Here is an 18,865-nt window from a genome sequence, read left to right as displayed (position 1 = left end):
CAGTAGCATGACATAACCAGCACCATTAGATCAGCAGCATGGATAATCAGCAGCACAGATAAGTCACATGTCACCAATTAAAGTGGCATTACAGTGATTTTTTTATTTTCTTTTTTCCTTATAGACAGACAGACAAGACAAGACAAGACAGACAGACATCAGCTGTCTGTGAGCATAAACCAGACATCACGGAGAAGTTGGGGGTTTAAAGTTTACTAATTAGAAAGTAAAGCAACATGCAGTCACAGCAGAGGTGTAAGTCGGTGTCAGTAGAAAGTCACTCTCACCTGCCAGACGGAGGGACCCAGAGTTGAAGATGGCCTCCTCTCGCAGCTCCCTTACATGTACAGTAACAGTGGAGACAGCATCGGGCCAAATGCCATCAGATACTCGTACTTGGAACTGGTAAGTTCCTGTTGGGGTGTTCTCCTTGATGATGAGGAAGCCTGTTCTTTTGTTTAGGATGAAGGAACTAAGGTAAAAAAAAAGAAAAAAAGTTTTATTAATAAATGCATTAGGAACTCATGAAACACCTTGTCTGAGCACAGATTAGCTAGGCGATCATTGTTTGGTTTTGAACCGACTATGCTGCAATGGCCCGTCGCTCAACAGGGTCAACTTGTGGAACCAACTGGACTAAACTCTAGAGTGGGGTGGATTGAACATTAGGCCATTTATTTCTGTAAGTCTATTTCCCAGTAATTTATTAATTTGAGTTGATTGGCAATTTTCAACATACTTATAAATATTTTCCCTTTTTCTTGTTTGTGAAACCTGCTTATAGTGATTTTTTTCCCTGCTATGGATCAATAAAATGCTTTTCTACCTCACCATCTTATATTATCTTGTATGTTATAAATGTGTCTGCATCTCAAGTAAAACTACCATTTCTTAACAAATAACATGTTTGGTGTAATGTTATTTAGGATAGTCATGGTCAGCAGGAAGTTTCTGCTTCATGGAGAAGTTCAGAAAGTGCCAAGTATGAACTGCAGTTAATGACGTTTTATCAACCATTAAATATAGTTACAAAAATAACAATTATACAACAACACTCATTATGGGCAAACTCTAGTTTACAAAATTCTTAACAACAAAACAAAACAAAAAAAACTAGGACCGTGTCAAAAACACTAAAAATTAGGTTAAAAGTTATTTTTGTTTGTTTGTTATTTCCACTAAAAGGATAATAGTGACATATGTATCCTGAAGATTGAAACTTGTTTGAAAAAACAAACAAACAAGAAAAAACACATCAAATTCTTGCAATTGGAACTTAAATGTTTGAGTAATACCAATTGAAAAAAAAAAATTAAAAAATAACACGATTCACAGCCAAGATTGGAAACACAACAAATATTTGAAAATAATTTGTTGAATAAACATTATTTACAACCTACTGACCTAATGAAGAAACCAAGCTAATCCAAGGTGTCAGTCCAAGCTAAGTGTTATTTGACAAAATATCGATGATCACATGAGCTTTTGACCAAGCACAGAAGTTTTACTATCCTTCTCAAAGCAACAAGAATGCAGTGAATTTAATCTACTGAAATAAAGCATATAAAACCAGCACTTACAGGAGGTTAAGTTTTATTAGAAGCTAGTACATTGTTGCTAAAATAAGGAAAGACTATGAAACATGGAGCTAAGAGCACCAATCACATTTTGATTAGCATATACTTTAGTCATTACTCACAGACAAAGGTCGAATAATAAGATAGAAATGAGAAAACCTTTTGTCATTTTGATTTCAACAGAACCTGGAAGATGAAGAGTGAGGTACAATGGATGCTGGCATGTACAATGGATGCTGGCATAGAAATGTGTGTGAGAAGAATTCAACTCATTGTCGCTCTTGCCAAGCGAACGTTTCCAGGAAAACATATTTAAAAGTAGACCAAAATCTTATTATCAAATAGCAAGGGGGAAAAAAAGCACACATTTACTAAAGAAGGAAGATTAAAGAGGGAGTCAAAGAGGATTTTAAAAACCAAGTCCTGTAAGAAAATTGTACTGGATAAAATGAAGGTAAAAATGTTACAAATACCACTAAGGATATACTGATCTTAAATGATTTAAAAATGCAACAATGCGCAACACAAACATAGAAAAAAATAATAATAAAAACTACAAATGCCAACATTGTTTTGTAAATATGGACTAAATATGGACAATTGTGTTTAAATATGATGTGTTAAAAAACAAGAAAGGACATAGATCATCATCACGTGCTTCAATGTACAGACCTGGCCAACACCTGGAGAGCTGGTGCAGGAAGAACAACCTTCACATCAACATGCAGAAGATAAAGGAGATGGTTGTGGACTTCAGAAGGAACAAACACACTACCCCCCCCCCCCCCCCCCCCCCCCGCCCCAACATAGGAGGATCAGCGGTGGAAGTGGTCTCCAGCTACAAGTACTTGGGTGTGCACCTGAATGACAACCTCAGCTGGGGCAACAACACCAGTCTGATCAAGAAAGCTCATCAGAGACTCTACTCCCTCAGGCGGCTGAGACGAGCTGGTCTGGGAAGCTCAGTCCTCACCTCCTTCTACAGGTGTGCAGTGGAGAGCATCCTGTGCTCCAGCATGAACGTGTGGCATGGAGGCTGCACAGCTGCAGAAAGAAAAGCTCTGCAGAGAGTGGTGAAGGCTGCACAGAAGTCTGTTGGAGTCAGCCTCCCCAACAACACAGACATCTACACCTCTAGATGCAGGAAGAGGGTCACATACATCATGAAGGACCCCACTCACCCAGCGCACAGTTTTTGTCCCACTCCCCTCAGGCAGGAAGTTGAGGAGCATTAAATGTAGAACCACTAGACTGAGGAACAGCTTCTACCCTGAAGCTGTCAGACTCATGAATCCCTAACCAGGACAAAAAAAAAAGAAAGAAAATCACTGTAATGCCACTTTAATTGGTGATATGTGATGTAGTGTTCTGCAATTCATAAGGATGAATGAATTGTGCCGCTCAAGGTGGCTGCATGTTGGAATAGCTCTCACATTCATTTTAAGATTTTGCTTTTGAAAACTTTAATCTTTTTTTTTTTTTTTTCTGAATGCAAATTGCTTTTTTTTCAGATGAGTATTTCCTCTGGTATCAGATGCTGTGCTGCTGGCAGGATTTTTACTGAAACCCTTTTTACTTTTGGACATTTGTTATGATACATAACCATAACAGGGTGGTTTTCTACAACTGGGAGCGTCTGATAAACATTTCAAAAGCTCAAATCTCAACTACAGCCCCAAATCCCAAATGAGTTGAAAAGGAGGTGCCGTGGATACATTCCCATCTACCTGGAAGCAGTGCTTGAGTGCCTGACTGCAGAGATCTTGGAGGTAGCGGGAAACGCAGCTTGTGCCAGCGGGAGGACCAAGATCATCCCCCGGCACCTGCAGTTAAGTCTGTGACAATAAAGGGCTTGGCAGGCTGCTGGGAGAAATGGCCATCGCTCAGGGATAAGGTCTGCCTGACATTCAGGCAGTCCTGCTGCCCAAGAGGACCGAGAGGTCTGTTTGTCTGGATGGACAGATTGACAGATTGACATCTGTGTAGCCAGTTTCTTCGAATCCGCTGTGGGACAGACTGCTACAAGAGATCCTTCCTGCCCAAAGGCATAAACATCTAGAACAACTTTAATGAAACCAAGATGAGCTACAACAATTAATTTCCCTTTGGGATTAATAAATTATATTTGAATTTGAATTGAACTTGAATCAGGATGAGTCAGCACATTCTGATCGGGCCTCAGAGACATTGAACTTTTTGTATGGTAACTATACCCCCTTTGCTAATCAACCCTTTCCTGGGGAAGCCAGACAAGGAGACACCTTTCAATACATGTTCAACAGTTGAACAGAACTCTACCCTACCCTGAGGATATAAAATGTGTCAGTGTCTATAGTAACACCCTGGTCACAGGATGGTATCATAATTCACAAGGTCCCTGGAGAACAATGGTCTTGAAACAGTATTGGGTGACCTAAAAAAGTTAAATCTGGTCCTCTGGACATTAAAAAAAAAACAAAAAAAGCAAAGCAAAACAAAAAAATGTAGAAACGTTTCGTCTCTCATCCAAGAGACTTCCTCAGTCTGAGGTGCTGTATTCAGCTCAGTCTCTTAAATAGCACCTTCACAGAGTGGATCAACCAGTTTTGCTGCTGACAACCAAAACCAGCTGATCACATGCTCAAGAAGTATTGTAGTAGTAGAAGTATTGGGTGATCAACTCCATCACCATGACAATGGAGGAAGTGGGTCAATAAGACAGAGCTTCAAACAGACTATATGTTTGCCAATGTTGTGTGAAAAAAAACCTAACTATACATCTGTGAAGAAATGGTGTTATCATGTAAATAAAGTCATTGTTCCCTCTAAACTTTGAGAGGTGGGGTTATATAATCAAAATTAATTCATGCAGCTTGGCTGACACCCAGTGTAGGTAAATTGCATCGATTGGATACAATTTTCATAGGCAACTCCCCCTTTTAAAATCAGGTAAAGTTGACACGGAAAGGAGGGTCATTAGAGTTGTGTTGGTTGAGAAGTGGTCTTCTTGGAATCAGTGGGGAGCCAGGTTCAGGCCCCTTTCTATGTTGGACAGGGTTCAATCAGCTGAAACTGAGAAAGTCCTTGTAACTTGCTCAAACACCCCAGAATAATGAGGCACTGTCTTGCTGGACGAGACGTGGTCCTTGAAGGAAAAGACATCCCTTCCAGTGACTGCGTGAACCTCCGGCTTTCACATCATATCTCTTGTATGGACGTCTCCGGTAGAATAAAACATCTTCCTTCTGATGAAAAGGAATGACCCTCAGTGCCAACAAAGTTTTTAGACACTTTGAGTTTATTGTATGAATCTAAAATAAAGTTTACATAAGTTTTAACATTAGTCCTAAATTGAATAACATCTCTTTTCAAAGTTTTAAGCTATCTTATATTATCCACTCTTCTGAAATAACACTATTGGTTATTCATTCATATTTCATATTCAAATTCAAATTCAAAAATACTTTATTAATCCCAAAGGGAAATAATTTGTTGTTGTAACTTGTTATCCTCATTTCATAAAGATGTTATAGATGCTGATGGCTGTAGACAGGAAGGATCTCTTGTAAAGGTCCATCCCAACAGTGGATCCTAAGAAACTGGCTGCAGATGCCGTGTGATCCGTCCACCCAGACTCGGCTGGCCTCTCGGTTCCCCCGGCTGTAGGACCACCCGTATGCTGGGCAGAACTCCTCCCAGAGCCATGGCCACTCCTCCCAGCAGTCTACAGAGCTCCTCGTCGCTGCGGACAGCCAACTGTAGGTGCCGAGGGACGATCCTGTCCTTCCGCTGTCATGAGCCATGTTTCCTGCTAGTTCCAGGATCTCAGTGGTCAGGCACTCAAGCACAGCTGGCAGGTAGATGAGAATGTGTCCACAGAACATCCTTTTCAACTCATCTGAGATTTGGGGCTGTATTTGAGATATTATTTGAGCTTTGAGATGTGAATCAGCTGTTAGTTGTACAAAACTGCCTTGTTGCCATGGTTACGCATCATAACAAATGCCCAACACTAAAAAAAGTTTCAGTAACAATCCTTCCAGCTGCACAGCATCTGATACCAGGGGAAACAATCATCCAAAAAAATGTGATTTACATCCAGAAAAGAGGAATTAATGTTTCCAAAAGCAAAATCTCAGAATGAAAGTAACAGAGATGCTCCAACATGCAGCCACCTTGAGCGGCGCAATTCTAGAATGTAAATATTCGCTACAATAATAATAATACCAATAATAATAATAATATACTCATATTTGCTTTAATTTCATTTTGTCACTATTCAAACTGAAAATAAACATTACAGAATTGTGACTTTAACTGACCAGGTTTAGAGTTTTCTTATTCAAGTGAGGGGTATAGCAGCATCGCCAAGAAATAAATATAATTTTTAATCAAGGTCAGTTCACATTTATTACATAACTTTTTAATGGTTAGGGTAAACATCTGTTAAAATGTGTATTGTTGGTTCCAACTACCTATTCCTCTACAGTAATTTATCTGTGCTACTGATTATCCATGCTCCTGATCCCATGCTGCTGATTTTCTCATGCTGCTGTATTCATTCATACCCATCTGCTCACCACAGACTCATGTTTGGGATGCTGTTGTTACATTGTACTGTCTTACATTATTAGTGTTTAGCATATATCTTAGTGTATATCTTGAATACTTATACACTGCTTCTTTTTACATTTTATATTTTAGCTATTTTTGAGTGTAACTGGGACCATGAGTACATAATTTGAGTCCACTTTATGTACCACATGTGATGTGAATGACAATAAAGAAACTTGAACTTTAACTTGTATTCAACTGATTCAAAATGTGAGAAATGTATGCGCACAAAAAACAAAAAAAAAAAAAAAAAAAAAACTGTGCACATATATTTCTGCTCACCTTTCCTTCATACATCCCAAAAATTGTGCAAAAGAGCCCTATAAGAGACCTCCCCTGACATACATACATTTAAATATGGAAATAGATGCAAATACGTCTTGCATGCAAGATTCTTCTCTGCACAATCAAAATTGATGTTTAGATGCAGGGAAATGAGGAATTTATTGGAATGTGAGTAAGAGATGCTCCTGAATAAGTCAGTGGTGTGAAAAAAATATATATATGTTTACCACACATGTAAAAAGAGGTGTGAGTGTGAGTCTCTGTGTGTGTGTGTGTGTATAGCTACGGTTGCACTTCTGGATCTTAGGCATTTCCAAATGTATGCAAGTGTTTAATAACAATTACTGTAAACACAGAGGCACCCAGGGTCTTGGTGGAACATAGAGGGTTATTGATTAAATAGTTGATGTTAAAAAAACAAGTCACTGTGCAGCGATGGTGTTTCATTTGGTACATCTGTGCACCATATGTAAATAAAGGTTGAATTAATTAATATGGATGAGGCTTTCCCATATGGCTGGCATGGCATGGTTAAGGGACGACTGTGAAATACTCAATCGGTGATCCAAAAAACTCCCAGTTCTTCTACTAGTGATGTCCTTCATCACTGTCAAAGCTGCTATTGTTCCAATTACACACAACCAGTCAAATTTTCACACAATGTATGGGCATGTGTGATAGTCTGCAGCTTGTAGACTGGAGGAATCAACACACATGAGCTGTTCTGAAATATTATACTGGTCAGTTTTTTTTTTTGTTAGTGAGAATGGAAGAGTCTTTTGATAATTTACGAGACATTGTACATGTTATGTCGTATTAAGCTAAGTGGTTAAGTTTCATTGCTCGGCTTTAAACCATAAATGCTCAAACCGATGAAAGAAACAGGGTATAAATGTCCTTTAAGTTCAGAAAACCAAATAAAGTCATATTCTGGAGTGTTTTGGAAATGTTCAGTACTTTGTAGTTTGATACTGTTTACTAAAAAAGTTCACATGGTGGTAAGCACATTCTCACAACAGGTAAAAGGTGTGTGTATATTAAAGAACACTCATGCAAAGTTTGTTTAGATATATCTGACATGTGGTCCAGAATGCAGCAGCCCAATTTTTAACCAGTGCAGGCAAAAGAGATCACATTACTCCAGTTTTGGCCTCACTGCACTGGTTACCGGTTCACCTTCGAATCCAGTTCAAAATACTTCTATATGTTTACAAATCACTGAACAGTTTCGCCAGGGGCCTTCTCTGTAGCAGGACCAAGACTTTGGAACGAGTTACCTCTGCTTGTCAGACATGCCCCCTTCCTCTCAGTTTTTAAGTCCCGTTTAAAAACCCACTGCTATTCAGTAGCATTCAACACCAGATGATCTGTGTTTTGAACCTGTATGCTCCACACTGGTTAGTCGTCATATTTATCTGCATAGTTTTTATGTCTATATTCTGATTTACCTCATTTTGTATATTTCTTTGCGTGTTGCCTGTTTTTCTGTCTGTACAGCACTTTGGTTGGCCTTGTCGCTGTTTTAAGTGCTCTATAAATAAAATGGTATGTTATGGTATGTAAGTCGAATCTGTTGCCTACACACACCATTAATACATGAGGCACCAGGTCATCAGTAACATCTAGTAAGGGATTTTATAAAGCATTATGATGGTGGCGAAATAATCAGAAATATGTTTAAAATAAATACTTTTTTATGTTAATGGTTTATTGTAAGAAGCAGATTTCCAATTTATAAGCAGATGTGTAATCATAATTTGCTGAAATATTGACAAAAAACAAACAAGTGCAAAATATATCTGTATTTTACTTTATATCTGTAATAGTTGCATGCTCATATAAATGGACAGTAATCTGTATAAATGACAGTGTCCACTGGTGAAAAGTAAAACGATTGTATTGTAATTGACCAAGTAGCACATCTTCTCAAAATATGGAGCTAATGGCTGTTAGCGTTGTTGCAGCACCACTGTTGTGGACAGGTGTGTATTTGTACAGTTCTTGCCACTGATAAAGTGTTTCATGTAAGAAGAGATGGACAGAACTTCTCTTCTAAAGTCAATTCAATTCAGTTTAATTATATAGCGCTAAATCACAACAAAGTTGTCTCAGGGCACTTTACAGGAACATTCACATACATAAAAAAGCCATTTAGTAAAGTTCTCTATCTAAGGAAGCCAGCAGACAAGTTGAATCTTCACTTTGTCGCAGTCTCCATCCTGTGCAAGCACAAAGGCAACAGTGCAACTCTTGTGTATGTGTTGGGCAACAGCTTAACAGACCTCTGCTGCACTATACCACAAATGGGGAAGCAAAATAGGTAATACACAAATATAATAATAATAAAAAAAATAGGGATGCATGATATTATCGGCATGGTATTGGCCGATATTAGCATTAAAGTTCAAAAAGTTCAATATCGAACATCGGCTATTCCATTAGATAACTTGCCAAAATAAAAGGCACTGTTTTTGCCTTCAGCTGCAGCAGAACGGGATGACGCTGCAGCGGCAGCACAACGTGAAGACCTCATGCGAGCCTACCTGATCTCACAGTGGAGAGTAAAATTTAATATGTCGGCGGTGTGGAAGTTTTATTTTTCGTTGGCGAGGATGTCGAATTCCGAAGATTTATGGACTACATTGAGCCTCGCTACATCGTCCCCAGTCGGAGATCTTTTTTCCGACGTAATATTACCCGAATTACAAGCAGTCATTTCCTACGTCATTGAGAAGTTAATAGCCGATAGCACGACTTGTTGGACGAGTTTTACCACAAACATTTGGACGTCGTGTTAGCCCCCTTAGAATGTTTAGTCTTACGACACAATGGAGAGACAAAAACTTTGAACTTAAAAAGTCTGTCCTTCATGCACAGGAGTGCAGAGGATCCTGCACTGCAGCTAGGATCCTGGAGCAAGCCTCCACAAGTGAGACAGCATCGCAGGTGACTAATGCTAATAAATAACATTTAACACTTTTCATTTAATATAAGTTAAAGTGCTATGCATATCATATGGCTGTTACTGAATATATGTCTCCAGCTCTTACAGCTGGTGCACAATTTTTGTAGCAAATAGGCCTAAATAAGAGGGCTATGTTCTGATAAAGGAACGTATATAAAATTTCAGTATCATCATCGGTTATCGGCCAAATAAGTTTTAACATATCGGCATATGGGATATCTGCCAAAAATCCAATATTGTTCATCCCTAATTAAAAAAATAAAAAATTAAAAAAAACAATTGGGTCAGAGCCAAAAACCTATTGTGTTTTGTTGTATAAGTTAGTAGTGCAGCTGATCACACATATAGCTGTTCAGTGTAGTAGAATACGTAATGCACTTGTTATAAACAGGGCCTAATATTAGTCCTTAGTTTCGTATTAACTAGATGCGACTAAATCTAAAAGCAAATGTGAATATTTACTTTTTGCTCTTTTAGGCAAACTTTACTCTAAGTGAATGTCCTTTCAACCAAAAGCCACTCACATGGATGTTCATTCACAACCATTCACACCGTATAAACGTGACTTAAACTATTCACATTCTAATTTTGTTGGGAAACATTCAACACGTTTTAATTAAAAAAATGACTCACAGGATGGAGGGGTGGGTCAGTGACTCCACTGAGCTTATCAGCTCTGTTATTCAAATCGTTATAACAACGATGTTTAGTTTTAAACTCCCATCACAAAATCAGAACAGAAAATAACCCAATAAGGTAAAAAAAAAATGTGGTAAAGCGTCTTCAAGAATCAAGAGAAGTAGTCCATTTGCTTTTTAGTGAACCACTGAGGATTATCTTGTCCTGGAGGAACAGGAAATGTTCAACCAATTAAATATAACTTAGGCAACAATTAGGTATCCTTTAAAGTCACCCACAATTGCACCTTACACATCAATTGTTGCAGAAGCTTTATCTCATTAGCCCAATAAATAGCACAAATACAGTCAACCCCATCTTCACAAATTTAGAGTCCTAAAACAATTCTACCTACAATTTAAAAAATTAGGTACAAAAAAAAAAAAAAACTGCAGGGCTGATTTAGGCAGGATTTACCTTTTTAAAAACAAACAGAATGCATTTTATCGCCATTACTGCTGATGAAAGATAAAATCTGTTCTATTTTGTATAGGCTTCGCCCTTTAAGGCCCTCGCTAGTGGGTTTATCCCGTCATGCAAAGCATTGCACTGAAAAGTTTAGTCGATGCCCACCTGTTGTGTGGGCCCCACCCAGTCCGTATAAATTACGTTAAGAGCGAGTAATTGGCTCCCATTTTTCTTCAGCAAGCTAATAGCACTGTCAGAAGAACGAAGAGGGGAAGTTGTCCAGCCTGACCGGCACAACCTTTGTTGAGGCTGCCTGGGGTCCCGCCACGCCAACCTCCTACTGTCCCAGTGAGTTCTCCTCCCCGAGGAGAAGCAGACGAGCAGCCTTGTTTTCAAGGTAAGCGCCGAGGAGTATTTCTCAGTGGCGGGTCGCTACCTGCTGGACGACGCCATCGACCCTTACTGGTTTGTTTAGCTTCTAAACATATGTCCTTTTTCGCTGCCATGGAGGTTAATGCAAAAAGTTGAGTCTGTCTAGTCCTGTTTCTGGAGTATATTTCTAGCTAGAGACGGCAGTGACATTTTATTTTTATTTTGTTTTATATATATATTATTTTTTTATGCACCTAGTAACTGAGCTGTACATCCACTCAGGTTTCCCTGAACATATTCAAATACACCGTTGCTTGTAAGTGTCCATGTGTGCTTCAGCGTCTTGCTGTTGCTTTGGTTACAAAAGCTCAAATTTGCAAACACAGTGTGGCTCCAAACATCACGTTGATCAGTTGCAAGCAGAGATTCCTAGAAACACAACAGGCAGTGCTTTTTGGAAGCTGTGAGCTAAAGTGGCAGACAAACCTTCTCCCAGGCTGTGACAGACTTGCTATCTTTGGGGTTGGCATTTTCTCACAATGCCCAGCTTTTCTTGAAACATCACTTTTTAGAAAATGTATTGCGAGATTATCTGCAACCACATCAATTTATTCCCTTCCTTTAGTCATTATGGGTTGAAAAACTAGCAAGTCCTCCACAACAAATCACAAGTCATATCTGATGTCTGCTAGCTCTGATTACTACGCTTTCTGATAATCCAATCAAAATATATGAAAATGGTAAATACTTTATGGGTCTGCTAGATGGCCTCAGTGTTGCCAACTCAAAATCTGACTGGTTAAAATACCAGTTTTGTTGCCATTTCTTTTAAGCTAACAAGGACTGCATTAATGATTCTGAAGGCTTAGAGGCAGATTTCTTATATTAACCACAGCAACACATGATGTTGAAATATGACTGGACAGAAGCTGTAAAATAATTATAGCTTTCTAAGTGTTGCCCAACCAAGTAAAAATAAATTAAAAAAATATAGACTACTGTCTATTATTTAACATGTTTTACAAAACTATTAAATAAAGAAATAAAAGTATTGATATTATACCATATGTCACTAATTGCTATCACTGGATGTTTCAACCAGCAGTGAAGGCCTTGATGGATCTAATGGCCTGACAACAGCTGTACAAGTGCTGTACCTCCACAGTGGGTGCACTACACATTGCTTCTTATGTGAAAACAGCAAAACACAACTTTCTATCACCGAGGCTCAATTTGCATTTTGGTGATGTTTTGTTTTTTTCAACGAAATGGCAAGGTGAGTAAAAAAAAACAAAAAACTTTTAATGCCACTTTGATTGTTGATATGTACTGCTGATTATCCATTCTGCTAATCTCATGCCGCTGATTTATGTCATGCTGCTGTGTTCATTCGTACTCATTTGCTCACACAGACTCATGTTCGTGCTGCTGTTATTAGGCGTATTGTTTTTGCACTATTAAGTGTTTAACATGTTCTTAGTTCATATCTTACACCTTATTACTGTTTTTCTTTTACAATTTATACTTTTGTTGGATGTAACTGGGACCCTGTGTACACAATTTCATTCCACCTCATATACCACATGCAATGCAAATGATAATAAAGAACCTTGACCTTTCTCTGTGAACTGATTCGGGCCTGTTTAAAAGTAGGAAAAAAAGAGGTTACAAATGTTCAATGTTCTTCTTTTTCTCTCCTTTTTCTTTGTTTTGTGATTGCACACGTCTGTGGAGTTCAATGCAAACAGAAACAAACTGCTTATTTTACAAAATACCTATTAAATTATTTTATGCAGTTTATGCGTTTCATAAGATCATGTGTTCTGTTTTTTGGGGGGTTTTTTGTGATCAAACATGAAATTAAAAAGGTGGCCTATGGATTGTAAAAATGTACTGTGCCACAATGGTGAGGTCAGAATCTATGCAGTGATAACAGCTGGAGGTTTCTGCAAGGACCAGTAAGAAGTGAGTGAAAGTTCTCAGTGTTGTTTGTCCCAAAGACTAGCAGCATCATTTTAAATCTTGATGAAAGCACTTCGCACTTCAGCTTTACTCAACAAGTGTATAAAAACAACATGTGAAAGTATGACCTGGTTAGTTCTGAGTTAAAATATGTCCCGTCTAACATTATACTTTTACATACTACAACTTGTGATTAATGTCATTCTTTTGTCTCAGTTATTTCAGATTCTCTAGAATTAAATACCATCATTATAAAATACTCTAAAGAGAAATTAATGATAGCATATTGAGCTAAGATATAAGAAATAGAAGGGATGAAAAATGAAAAACCGAAACTTAAATTTGTTGTTAAAGCAAAGTAATTGTAATTCACCCCATTATGTGATTAAAATCTCAGTTTCCACTGATTTCAATGGTAACTGATACTTTAATGCCATAAAAATATATAAATAAAAACTCCTAAGGGGAATGATTTCAGTACAAAACATATGCTGTTGGCCTGTTAAATATTTTACCTTGGCATATGTCCCTCAAAAATATAGGTCTTGTTGTCCCAATCATCAGGGTCTGGAGCATAAACTTTTCCAAGAACTGTTGTTGGCATACGACCTGAAAATCAAAAAGAAAGAGAGAAAACAAATATGTGGGTAAACGCTTTAAACTATGAAAATGCAGAGCAGAAAAGTTTATATCTGAAACTAAGGATGATGTTTTGCCTTGATATTTCATTTGTACATGTCACAAGCCAGTGTTTGTTAGGCGATGTGCATGGTATCTTTGTAATAATATTAATAGGACCTGGCTAAGAGCTTTAAAGTCATAACACTACTAATAAGACAGAAGATAAGACAGAAGAAAAAAAAAACCATGTTGAAAGTCCTGAATGTGCTTGTTATGTTTCAAGCTATGAACGTGTTTCTATCTCACCAGTACAATACATGACATTAGAAATGATTCCAACAGAAATAATTTAGCATATGAATAAAAGTGATGCTTGAATAGATAGTGATTATAATAAAGTAAAAAAAAAAAAAAAACTATGTGGAAACTATAAAAAATATGTATCCAACATTTAAAGGCACACCTTGAACAGATGGATTTTAGCTTGTGGGTATGTCTGCCACGAGCTTTAGAGGAAAACAAGTTTAACCAACTAAATCAGCTTGTTGGCATTTATGGTTTTAATGGGTGGTAAATAAATAAAAACAATGTTTTCAGATGATTAACAGGTGTCCAGGTCTTTTGCAGGTTGGAGAAAAAGGAAAGACATCTCTCCAACTTGAAGAATAGGCAGATCATTCTACTTTTAATTGAAGACTCAAATAATCAAGATCTGAACAACAAAACAAGTGAATTGTGACTTCTGGATTTATTTTACTAATAAAGTTATATATAAATATTTTAATATCATTTATACATAAGCAGCTGCAGAACAAAATGAGGAAGACTTATTAAACATGCGACTCTGCATTGCACGTTGTTAAACTGAATATCTCACTTTTCTGATTGATATTTGCAGCAACTTCACTTCAGTGACATAGGATTTTTCTGTGTTTGTATGTATATTAAACCTGTTGTCTTTATGTTTGTTCTGAGATGAACTATAACGTTAACAAAGCTGCAATAGTTTGCTGTGCTGATGTTCAACGTTCTAATCATTCGGAGAGAAAACAGTTTGTAATTTCACTGTTTTCCAAATGCCACTGATTGAAGAGTTTGTGTTTAATGGCTGAAGAAGGAATGATAAATGTGAGTGGCTGAAGGTTGTAAACACTGACGCTACAATCAGTAGCTTTCAGCATCATCAATTGAATAAGGGTCTTCTCTCAAAACCATGACTTCACATTTATCCAAAATAGTACCATAAAATTAAATTGGCGAGGGGAGTATGTGAGTGACAAAATGGTTAAACCGTTTGAAGAATTGTGGTCTGAGAAACATTCCCCCTACCCATACTTGATGTGTTAATGTTTTAAACATGTTTAGGAGGTAGATGTGACTGGGCACAGTTTTTCCTCATCTACAAATAGAAGAAGAAAAAACATCTCACCTTTATGGCTATTGATGGAAATATGCTTTTCCCCTGCCACATGAGGATGATCATTCTGATCACCGATGGTCACAGTTAGGGTGCTGGTCACTGTTTTGGCTGGATGACCACTGTCACTCATAATTATAGGAAGGAGAAACTCTTTCTGGCGCTCACGGTCAAATGTCCTCAAAGCTGTTAGTGTTGCTGTTCCATTCAAGTTGTCCTGAAGGTAGAAATCATTGCTGTAGCGATACTCCGGGGGTAATGTGAAATGAAAGGGAGGCCCATTTTCAGGGGAGTCCTTGTCCATAGCTAGGAGCAGCCTTGATGTTTGGTTCAACCTTACTACCTAAACAAAGAGGTAAAGTATGAGGAATTGTCACTTTTTAAAGGCATGAGTTTCCATCCATGACACTGATCCTTGGTCTTCCTACAGTATTTCTCTCATCACTAATGTAAAACACAGTATGAATAACATGTATCAAATCAAAAAGATACAAGCCTACCTGTGGTCCAGCCGCATTCTCAAACACTATGGGGGAGTAGGCTGCCTCAAACTCTGGTCCATTGTCATTTACATCCAACAAAGGCAGCTGAACTGTGGCACTGCCTGTTAAAGGTGGAATCCCATGATCAGTTGCTATGACAACTAAGGTATGCTGGGATGTTTTCTCTCGATCCAGTGGACGAGCCACTGAAAGTACACCAGACTGGTCAATAGTGAACAGACCATCAGGATCTGAGCCCTTTGACAGGCCGAAGGTGATATCTTGGTTCTGGCCTGAGTCTGAGTCACTGGCCACCAGATGAGCCACACTGGTTCCCACAATGACATTTTCAGGAAGGGGGGCAAGAGCCAGAAAGTGTGGAATAAAAACAGGAGGATGATCATTGTAGTCCTCCACTTCAACCACACAGTGCAAAAAGTTTGAGAAGTCCAGGTCTTCAACCTAAAAAAAAACAAACACTATCAAACATGATAGAAAAGTAGAACCTTAACGTATAATGTTAAAATCTTTATCCTAGATAAAACAATGATGGACTGGATAAGGGTTTCTAAGGCAGTCTAAAATGAATAAGAATGTTTTCCACAAAAACAAATGTTGGAAACTGTGGGTTAATTGAGTATATTAAATGATGAATGTTAAAAAATAAAATAAAATAAAAATGTTGTACTTGCTGTTGAAAACAAGTCTCAGAACGTTGTACAATTCACTATGTTCTGACAATATCTACATCTTTAAATTCAGATTGTCAGTGTGACTTCTTAACTTTTAGGTACCAAGTAAGAAGCTTCCTTTATAATAATTTTCAACATTTTAAACTGTATTTTCCAGAACCCATTAAACATTTTGTTCAATTTAAAAAAAAAAAATAAAATAGGGATAAAAAACACACACAGGGTGAATCTAAATTTATTTATTCACCTTAAGTGTGAGGTTGAACCTCTGCTCACTGTGTCTTTCATAGTCCAAACGTTTCTTGAGCTTCAAGATGCCCCGCTGTTCCTGTTTGAGACTGACCATGTAAAATTTCTGTTCTTGATCTCCAGCCACAACACTAAAGGTCAGCTGGGCATTTTCTCCAGTGTCCCAATCTTCTGCAGTCAGTTCCAAGACCTTAAAACAAGCAATACTACTTTGTGATATCATAAAGTTCAAAATATTTTACATCAGGTTTAACACTACTAGCCAAAAGGTGCAAAATAAAAGTGTGTGGATAGACAAGAGCAGACTAATGTTTGCCATGACATAATACCAAAAAAAGCAGGTGTAAAATAAAATGTGTCAAAAAACCAAATGCCCTGGTTTCACAATGAGCAATTAAAAGCATCAGAGACATTCTAATATTCAAATGTACCTCTACACAATACACAACGTAATAGATTTAAAATTCACTATCATTAGTATTAGACAATATAACTCACCTGCTATAGACACATCACAATTTGTCACTAGATTAAGTTAAAGTATTTGTTATGTGAGGCAAAGATCTTCACAAATACAGATACTTAGTGTACGCCAAAAATGTCTGCAACAAAATCCTGCAGATATCTGTTAATTCAAGTACTGCCACATCATATATCTTTGTTTTTTATGGGAAAACTGTTGTTTGAGTAAACCACATATTTTTACACTTAAGCTATCAATAAGCAACTTTTGGCAAATGTAGTGGATGAATTTAGGTTGAATCTGTAACTAAAGTAAATATATGCAAAATCAGTTGTCATTTTGATAATCTGAGTGGAATTCAGTACAAGTCAAATTATTAATTCATATGAAAATAGTATTTTATATATTATATAAATGTATAAAACAAAAAGATTATAGCATCAGGAGTACTGTTTCAGCCATTCTTACCCACCTCTGCATTGGGTTCTGCATTCTCAGAGATCCGTGCCAGGCAGGAGTGATCAATGAATCTTGGAGCATGGTCATTCATATCCTTGATCTGAATGGTTGCAGTTGCAGTTCCTGTCATTCCTCCCCCATCTCTGGCCTCTACAACAAGGAGGTAGGACTCAACCTGTTCTCTGTCCAGACCACCAATCCCTACAGCAATAGTTCCTGTGGTGGGGTTGATAGTGAACATTTCTGAGAAGGTAGGAATTCCTCCTAACTCGACGTTCGTGGCATCCAAACTACCCACTATCCTGTAAGACAGAACAGCATTTTGTCCCACTGCTGAGTCATCCAGATCGGTTGCACTCATCTCCATAACAGAAGTCCCAGAAACAGAGTTCTCTGCTACATCTCCGTGGCAACTGAGAGCGCAGGGGAAGATGGGTGCATTGTCATTAATGTCCCAAACATTGATGATGACATCTGTGAAGCCTGTTAGACCCTCACCACCCTCATCTGTTGCCAGGACAACAAAACGCCAAACAGCGCGCTCTTCACGGTCCAATGTCCGCTGGGCATAAATCTTTCCCGTAACCTCATCAATTATAAATTCACTCTCTGCACCCTGACCATGGAGGGAGTAGCGCAGGGCCTCTTGGTCAGCATCCTTATCTGGGTCAGATGCTGTCACCTACAACATCATAACCACAGCAAGACAAAGAGAATAGTTAAGTGTGCATTTTTGTAATATTAAAATATAATAAATAAACAAACAAATGAATAAAATGAGTTTCCCAAGTCTGATAAAGCTTGTTTGTTAGTTGTTGTTGTTTCTTTCAAATTGCTGTGTCCACATATTGTCATTGCAGAAAACTATGTTGTTCAGTGAATAACAGACAAAAAAGAGGGAGGTTATTTAATATTTGTGGCATATTTTGTTAGGAAAACTTAGATTATGTCATTTTTGTGAAAGTTACTTCAACGAATTTCACTCTAATCACTGTTGGTTTCTAAGAACACCACTTCGTTCATGAAAATGGTTCTCCCTGCTGGCAGGGCCCTTCGTCAACAGTTAATGGACCCTGCCATAGCACATGACTGGGCAGTGCAGCTGCGCAACTGTATAGTGAATGCTATGCATGAAAAAAACAAACAAAAAAAACATACTAATATAGCTCCTGTTAGTGGTCCACTAGCAGACACCGAGCAGCCGGGGACCCCAGGTTGGCTGGGTGACGGTCCGAAGTCAGCATAGTGCTAAGGCTAAGCCTCCAGTTCACCTCCGACCCGTTCATATTCCCAATCAATTTTCCTCACTCATTGACACACATGCTGAGAAGTAGACCCTTGTAATTGGCAGCTCCATAATCCAAAATGTGGTACTAGGGACTCCAGTGACCATAGTCAAATGCATTCCAGTGGACAGAGTGAACAACATCAAATCTTACCTGAAACTGCTGACTAAGGCTAAATACAATAAGATTGTTGTTCACGTCAGCTGTAATGACACCTGGTTACACCAATCAGAGGTCACTGAAATTGATGTTGCTTCAGGGTGCAACTTTGCAAAAACAATGTTGGACTCCATAGTTTTCTCTGATACCAACACCCCAGCGTCAGCTCACCCACGGCCCATATATATATACACATA

The 18,865-nt window shown here is 38.1% G+C and overlaps 1 protein-coding gene across 1 annotated transcript in view; it reads right to left on the bottom strand.

Moving 5' to 3' along the window:
* The window catches only part of si:ch211-186j3.6 (neural-cadherin), a 467,709-nt gene that overhangs the window by 165,008 nt on the left and 283,836 nt on the right, over window positions 1-18,865 (bottom strand). The window contains exons 14-19 of the mRNA XM_037694242.1: window positions 17,237-17,905; window positions 16,300-16,491; window positions 15,379-15,822; window positions 14,891-15,221; window positions 13,356-13,449; window positions 288-472 (exon numbers count right to left, since the gene is read on the bottom strand). Coding sequence (XP_037550170.1) covers window positions 288-472; window positions 13,356-13,449; window positions 14,891-15,221; window positions 15,379-15,822; window positions 16,300-16,491; window positions 17,237-17,905 — 1,915 coding nt within the window. The remainder of the gene's footprint in view (window positions 1-287; window positions 473-13,355; window positions 13,450-14,890; window positions 15,222-15,378; window positions 15,823-16,299; window positions 16,492-17,236; window positions 17,906-18,865) is intronic.

This window comes from Nematolebias whitei, chromosome 2, assembly GCF_014905685.2.
Source record: "Nematolebias whitei isolate Nwh7 chromosome 2, NemWhi1, whole genome shotgun sequence".
NCBI classification, from domain to species: Eukaryota; Metazoa; Chordata; class Actinopteri; order Cyprinodontiformes; family Rivulidae; genus Nematolebias; species Nematolebias whitei.
Note: the sequence above shows the minus strand (reverse complement) of the source record. Positions and strands in the feature narration are given on the sequence as shown.